This window comes from Symphodus melops, assembly GCF_947650265.1.
Source record: "Symphodus melops genome assembly, chromosome: 10".
NCBI lineage: Eukaryota > Metazoa > Chordata > Actinopteri > Labriformes > Labridae > Symphodus > Symphodus melops.
This window is the reverse complement of record NC_136700.1, coordinates 4,369,705-4,376,129: the sequence shown is the minus strand read 5'-3', so window position 1 is coordinate 4,376,129 and position 6,425 is coordinate 4,369,705. Positions and strand designations below refer to the sequence as shown.

The 6,425-nt window shown below is 38.6% G+C and overlaps 1 protein-coding gene across 3 annotated transcripts in view; it reads right to left on the bottom strand.

Annotated features, from left to right (window-relative positions):
* Nucleotides 1–33: 33 nt before the first annotated feature.
* frya (furry homolog a) overlaps nucleotides 34–6,425 on the bottom strand; it is a 48,546-nt gene continuing 42,154 nt past the window's right edge. For all 3 annotated transcript variants that reach the window (XM_079353957.1, XM_079353955.1, XM_079353956.1), the window contains exons 53-61: nucleotides 5,476–5,616; nucleotides 4,464–4,621; nucleotides 4,178–4,385; nucleotides 3,669–3,818; nucleotides 3,366–3,464; nucleotides 3,199–3,282; nucleotides 1,791–1,901; nucleotides 1,488–1,690; nucleotides 34–1,389 (exon numbers count right to left, since the gene is read on the bottom strand). In XM_079353957.1, the coding sequence (XP_079210083.1) occupies nucleotides 1,131–1,389; nucleotides 1,488–1,690; nucleotides 1,791–1,901; nucleotides 3,199–3,282; nucleotides 3,366–3,464; nucleotides 3,669–3,818; nucleotides 4,178–4,385; nucleotides 4,464–4,621; nucleotides 5,476–5,616 (1,413 nt within the window). In that variant the 3' untranslated portion in view covers nucleotides 34–1,130. The remainder of the gene's footprint in view (nucleotides 1,390–1,487; nucleotides 1,691–1,790; nucleotides 1,902–3,198; nucleotides 3,283–3,365; nucleotides 3,465–3,668; nucleotides 3,819–4,177; nucleotides 4,386–4,463; nucleotides 4,622–5,475; nucleotides 5,617–6,425) is intronic.

The following is a 6,425-nucleotide window of genomic DNA, read 5'->3' as shown; positions in this document are numbered from 1 at the left end:
AAAAAAAAGAGGCAAGAATATCATAAAGCAATCCATAGTTAACAATTGTGAGTTTTATTCTTCTTGTTACAGGAGTGTACAGAACATCAATGACAGCACAATGCAAAGGCAGTATTATTTACAAGGCGAGAGGCTACACCAAAAAGCTCTCTTTTAATCTACAAGCAACTCATATTATATTTTCATAAAAATACAATCTCATGACTCTGAACCCCCAATGTACTATGTACAATAATTCAGTTAAAATATCTTTTTTTGTTCATACACATTACTATTACACTTTATAGTACATTGTATTTTGCAAGCTTGGCAGGCTTAACAGTTGAAACAAAATACTTGTTTCCTATAAAACTTTTCAGATAAAAACACGTTTTATCTTGCAAATAACATAAATAATTTACCTAGTTCCTAAAAGCTGCACAGTTAAAGGTACAGTAAGTTGTTTTAAGTAACAGATAACCCACACAGCAGAATGGTGTGTAGGTATGGGAGACAGTAGTCTTGCAGTATGTTGAAGTAGTTAAATGTAAATCAGTATCCATAATTCCATCTGTGATGGTCGTCAGGTTATTATTACTGCACACACTCAAGCACTCACACACAACACACCCACACAACACAGGCCCACCACTCTAATGAAACCTCCCTTTTCCAGGCAGACAATGCTGTTTTTCAATGATGTGATATTCAAATACATTCTTTCAGGATACAGTAAAAGTTTTCCACTTCAGTGAAGGATTGCACATTTCCCTTGACAATCAAAACAACATAACTGAGAGAGAACCACTTAGCTTTGGTTTGTCGTTTGTTAAAAGTGAAAGTTGTTGACCTCAGTGACATGTTGTCTGCTTTGTGACATTTTCTGTTATTAGTGCAATAAAAGGCTCTGTTATTTTGCAAAAGAAAAGTCTTTCATCTTTCTTAAAAAAAAACAACCGTATTGCTGCAGATCCTACGATCCAACCTTATGACATCCTCGTGTGCTCTGAGGAAGAAGCAAGGACTAGCGTTGGGTTAGTTCTGTGAGAGAGCAGCGTGCTTGTTTGACATGGTAGCAGCCCAGCAGATTGGACCAGAGGCATGGTATAGGACAGCTGAGCAGGAATGTCTCTCACAGGGACAGGCAGATATCAGAGAGTTGAGCCTGAAACACTGGAGTCAGGGAGAAAAGCTGTGATAGCTCGGTAGCCTTGAGTTCGTCGGATCATGTCCCGTATCTCTCCATTAAGTTCCATCAGCTTGACGGAGATTTCTGTTAGGTCCTGTTTTGAGCCCACCAGAGCAAAAGTTCCTGTCTGACCCAAGGTTTGATGTCTGAAGTAGATGTTTAGTAAGGTCTGGACCTCATCCTCAGATGGGCTGCCAAAGATGTCATTAGGCCACATTGTTCTGCAATCAAAAGAGAAGTATACATTTGTTTGACTGGGGTGTTTCTTGAAGACTACTTTACTCAAATACAGAATATTAAGGTGTTGTTCTTCTCTTACCTGCACTCACGAATGTTGCGGATAGCTGTCTGAAACTCATTGTTCTTCAGACTCTCCAGGATGGCCTGCACAGCAGTCTCAGAGGTGCTGAAGGTGGGCTCAGAGCAGCTCTTACAGGCAGCAATCTCATTATCTGTCACTGAGGCTGCTGCTACCCTCAGGCTGCCCTTCAACTCATTGAGCTCTCTGGACATGTTTGTCAGCTAAAGGATGATATTTTTAGAACGGGGAATGGATTAGATTGTGGGTGGCATGGTTACACAAATGAAAGGGCGAGGGGAAAAAAAGGCATGATGAACCTACCTCAGGTATAGAGCATATTGCATGGACTTGTTCAATCAGCTTACAGTAGGACTGAAAAAGCAGCAACAGCTGAAAGTGGAGTTTGTAGAGTCTTTGACAGAGCTCCAGTTGCTAAAAGTCAAAGAAAAGTGCCGGTAAGTAAAAGGCCGTTTTATTGCGTCGGCTCTCTCTTTCTGTTGAATGACTTTTTGTTTTGTCGGGTAATACCAGGGAAATACACTCTTGTAATAAATTCTGAAGAACTACTTCACTTCAATTAAGTTTTGCTTATTGGGTATTAAACAAACATTTTAAAGAACAAATAGGAACAAGCCTTTCTCACTTACAGCCATGGATTCCATTTGCTACAAAGCAAGCATGTTATTGGACAGAAAAGAAGTAAGGAAAACAGAATCAAAAGAAGGGCATGCAATTTTTCTTTTTAAAAGTAAGTAAAGCACAGGTTATAGTACAAACATGCAAAGGAAGAACAGATTAGGTAAATGTATGTGTAAATAAGAACTCATAGGAGTTGCCATTAATTAAAGGTTCCCTGTGGAGAATAAATCTTTGTCAGCCCCACACTTGTTTTGTTTTTTTTTACACACATGTGCCTGTTTTGGAAAAGGAGGCAGCACATGCAAATAGGCACACATGGCTGAGGCAATACACATTTCTACCAATGGTGTCACTTTATTCTCCCTCAAGAAAAAAGGGATGCTGAAACAGCCAGATATAGTGCAATATGGTTGATTTAAATTATAATGAATTTCAAAGAGTGTTAATGCAGACATGTTTTAAAATTGATTGTAATCATAACTTTTGTGTGGTTGCAAAAAAAATCCACAGGATCCCTTTAATTAAAAATCTTGGAAAAAAAGCAAAGCAAATTATTTTGCCTGTTAATTTGCGGGAATGCACTCACTTTGGTAAAAGTCTTTGACATATTATTAAATATGTAATCCACCCCCCCCCCCCCCACCCCTTATAAAGTTAGCACAGCGGTTAACAACTTAATTACTGTAAATGCAACTGAAGAGAACTTGCTCCCATGCTCAGCAGAGCTTAAAATAATCACAAAATACACTAAAATAAAATAATCGTGACGTGCGGCAACTCCAAGTTGTCATAAACTTGATATTTATATAGTGTGAGGAAATAAGAGGAAACACTCACAGAGCTACAGTATCACACAGTAATCGTAATGCAGAGAATACAGTAGGAAAGGTCAGTTCAAGTCTTCATTCATTCTGTAACTCCTTTTGTAACACTGTAAATATTAACATCTCACCTTCTTCTGTATTTACATGATACTCAAGTTGAAGTAAACAAATACCAAACTAGTATTTTAACATGACAGAGTCAATGTTAACAAATCCACAAAAATAAAGAATTGATTAATTGTAAAGGTTTAAATAAAAAGATGTACCTTGTCCTCATGCTCTGCTGGTTGACATGTTATCACTTTGCCCTCAGCACTCCTGGGGAAGGTTGCCTTACAGTTGCTTAACCACTGTTGGAAATGGAGATGACATTTTAATGTTCAGATCTCCTCATACGGGTAAAACTCAGCATTAAAACATTAAATCTGCTTACAGTGAGCGTTGCCTCCTTTCTGTTGTTGTATGTATCAAGATACTCTTGAAGTTCCAACACGCTGAATTTCATTTTTTCCAGGAGCCCGTAAGACATAATCTGTAAAGAAAAAAAAAAGATGCTGAATGTCTTAAATGACATATAATCTGCACTTAATAAACCTATTGCTTATTTATAATTCTTATTGTATTCATATTCTATAATCCCAACAGCTATATAGTGTATGAGAGCAACTGTATAACAATAAATAATTTCTGATTCTGTTGAAAAAGGATAACAAAACATATATGTCAAGTTACTTACAGTGTCTGCATCAATGAATATTGTTGGACACTCTGAGCACGATGTCAGCATCTGAGACGACCTCAAAAGCTTTGATCCTAATCCTCTTAGGCCATCACCAAGGTAACTCACAGTGTCAAAGGTCAGGGAGCAAAATTTAGTCTGAATATTCTGAAAAGCAAAGAAATATTAGGCCTGCTGCGATACTGTCAAAATCATTCCTACATCATTAAGATAATTACATTCTGTCATTACTACCTTTTCCCCTCTAATCATCCCTGTCAGCTTTGGTCAGTGAAGTGAATAACATCTGGTTAACGAATGTTGGAGGTATTTCAAGCTGAAGGTATCTACACAGTACCCTCTACTTGTAATTAATCAGATGACTTCTGATAGGAAGCCTCTTTCTTTAAAAGGTTAATCAGGGGAATGACTAATCCTGTTACCCTTTCAGTGAAAGTCCTACTTTGACTAGGCTCTCTGCTAAATAGATTCAAGTGTATGTTTGCTATCAGGCCAGGCTAAGATACCTGAAATAATGATGAAAAAACATGAAAAGTGTAGACTGCGCAGGATCCATCTGAGTCAGACACCAGCTGGTTGATGTGACTTCGCCAAGCCTCTTCTGCATTGTCGCACACGGTGGGTTGGAAAGCAGCGAGGATGGCTGAGAAGAAGGGTGAAGGTGGCGGTGAAGCGCGGGACTCCAGCATGTCGTCTCTCTCCTCCTCGACAAGGCTGAGGAGACATAAAGACCTGTTCTTAACAATGTGATTCTAAGACACTTCACTATTGAGAACACTCTTCAGAAGATACCTGGGTAAGTAACCCTCGAGGTCCAGATTTCCTTTGTAATCAATGTGTATCATGTCCATGGTTAAACTGTCCCCACGGTTGGATTCAAGAGGCAGCTCGGTAATGCAGAGAGAGAGCTCTTCCTCGTGGACGTCTTCTTCTTCTAGGGACGAATCATGCTAAAAAACAGAATTAAGGCCACATGCTTCCTCACTGAATGTCAGAATTAAAGCAGAGCTATGACAATGAATAAAGCAGCATGCAGTGAGGGATAACATTTAATGAATTGGGTTCCCTTTTATTATTTTGAATTATGAAACAGATCATTTTTGTGGGTAACATATATTCACTAACCTTGGCAGTGGACCCTATGGATACTCCTTGGGGTGTTTTCTTTTATTACGTTAAATTTGTGTGCATAAATTGTGCGAATTAAAAAGGTTAAGAGGTGAATCAAAGTTGTGATATAATTGAATTCAGCCAGTTTGTGGCTTTGCACACTTTTTTTTTTTTAACGGTCAGGCAATGTGTAAACCTTTCTTGACCTCCAACATGCCAAGAGATTTTAGTTATTGCTTAGAGCCACCCACACAGAAGCCTTATAGGTATACACATTGCCTTACAAACAGACAGAAAGAAAGTATTGTTTCTCTACAGCTGGCTACCACCCCTTTACATCCCAAGATAAACTCTGCCACGATAAAGGAAAGGCATAACACAAGCCCAAAGCGTTATCATTTGCCCTCTTGCAGGTTTTAGTTCATTCTCTTTGAGCATGCAACTGCAAAAATATCATAAAGAGGACGTCTCTTATTCTATTCTGAAGAGAAACACTGGAGAAAAGTTACAGAACCACAAAATAACACTTAACATAGACTGCACCCCAAAGCACATAAAGCATCTAAGACATTATTCAAAAAGAGATGCAATGGAAAGGTTCCTATTTGGCAAAATTAGTAAAGAATTCGAGCACGGAGTTGCGATAAGAATTAGTAGTTCCCAGAATTTCAGACACCCTGAAGCCCTTATTCACCCGCTGCTTCGAGTCCTGGGGAAGTTGGACCTCGAAGCTAGGATTTTTGGTGTTCAGAGGAGTTGAAGGAGCTGAGCTTGAATCAAAAAAAGCAGAGGGAGAGTCCATTCTGCTCTCTGCTGTCGGAGAAAGGTCGACAGTCTGCAAAGACACAAAGTGAATGTTGTTGGTTATCTTCTTCAAGAAGCACACGTCATTTTTTGAAAAAAACAAAACAGTATTAGGAAACACTGAAAAGCAGAGGTTAGTCACAGGACTGAAAAACCTTCAACACTTAAAGATTGCAGGCTGGTAGTCCAGTGGTTAGTGCGCACGCCTCATGTAGAAGGCTCGTCCTCCAAGTGGACGGCCTACTTTCGAATCTGACCTGCGGTTCCTTACCAACGTCACTGCCCAAGCTCTCTCTGATTTCTGACTTTATTTACAGTCTTATATCCAAATAAAGGGGATAAAGACCGATGATAAACCTCTAAAAAAAGATTACACAGTTACATTTCAGACTTTTTTGAAACCCTGCAATGCAATTAAATAATTGTTTGTGATCCAACTGATGATACTAAATAAGTACGATTAACAATCAGTTGACCTACTACTCATTGTAAAGATCACTTTGAAGATGTTTATTACAATGACAACATTTTGAAAACTCCTAGCCTAAAGGCTTTGTGGAGGAAACTTGACTCACTATTTTTGGAGGATTTTCGAGGACTACAGATATCCCGTGGATAGTACTAATAGTTTTCTCATGCTTCTTTTTTATATGTATATATTCAACATTTTTTATTGATTTTCAAACGGGTAATAACAAACTCCAATTTCCACATCGGATTTCGAATCTTGTACTTTGAGAGAAATTCAAACAAAAAAAACAGTTCACACACTGTATCCCCAAGGTTAATAGATCCAATCTGATGCTTCTATGTCAGCAGCTTGACTTTCCCTTTATTCAG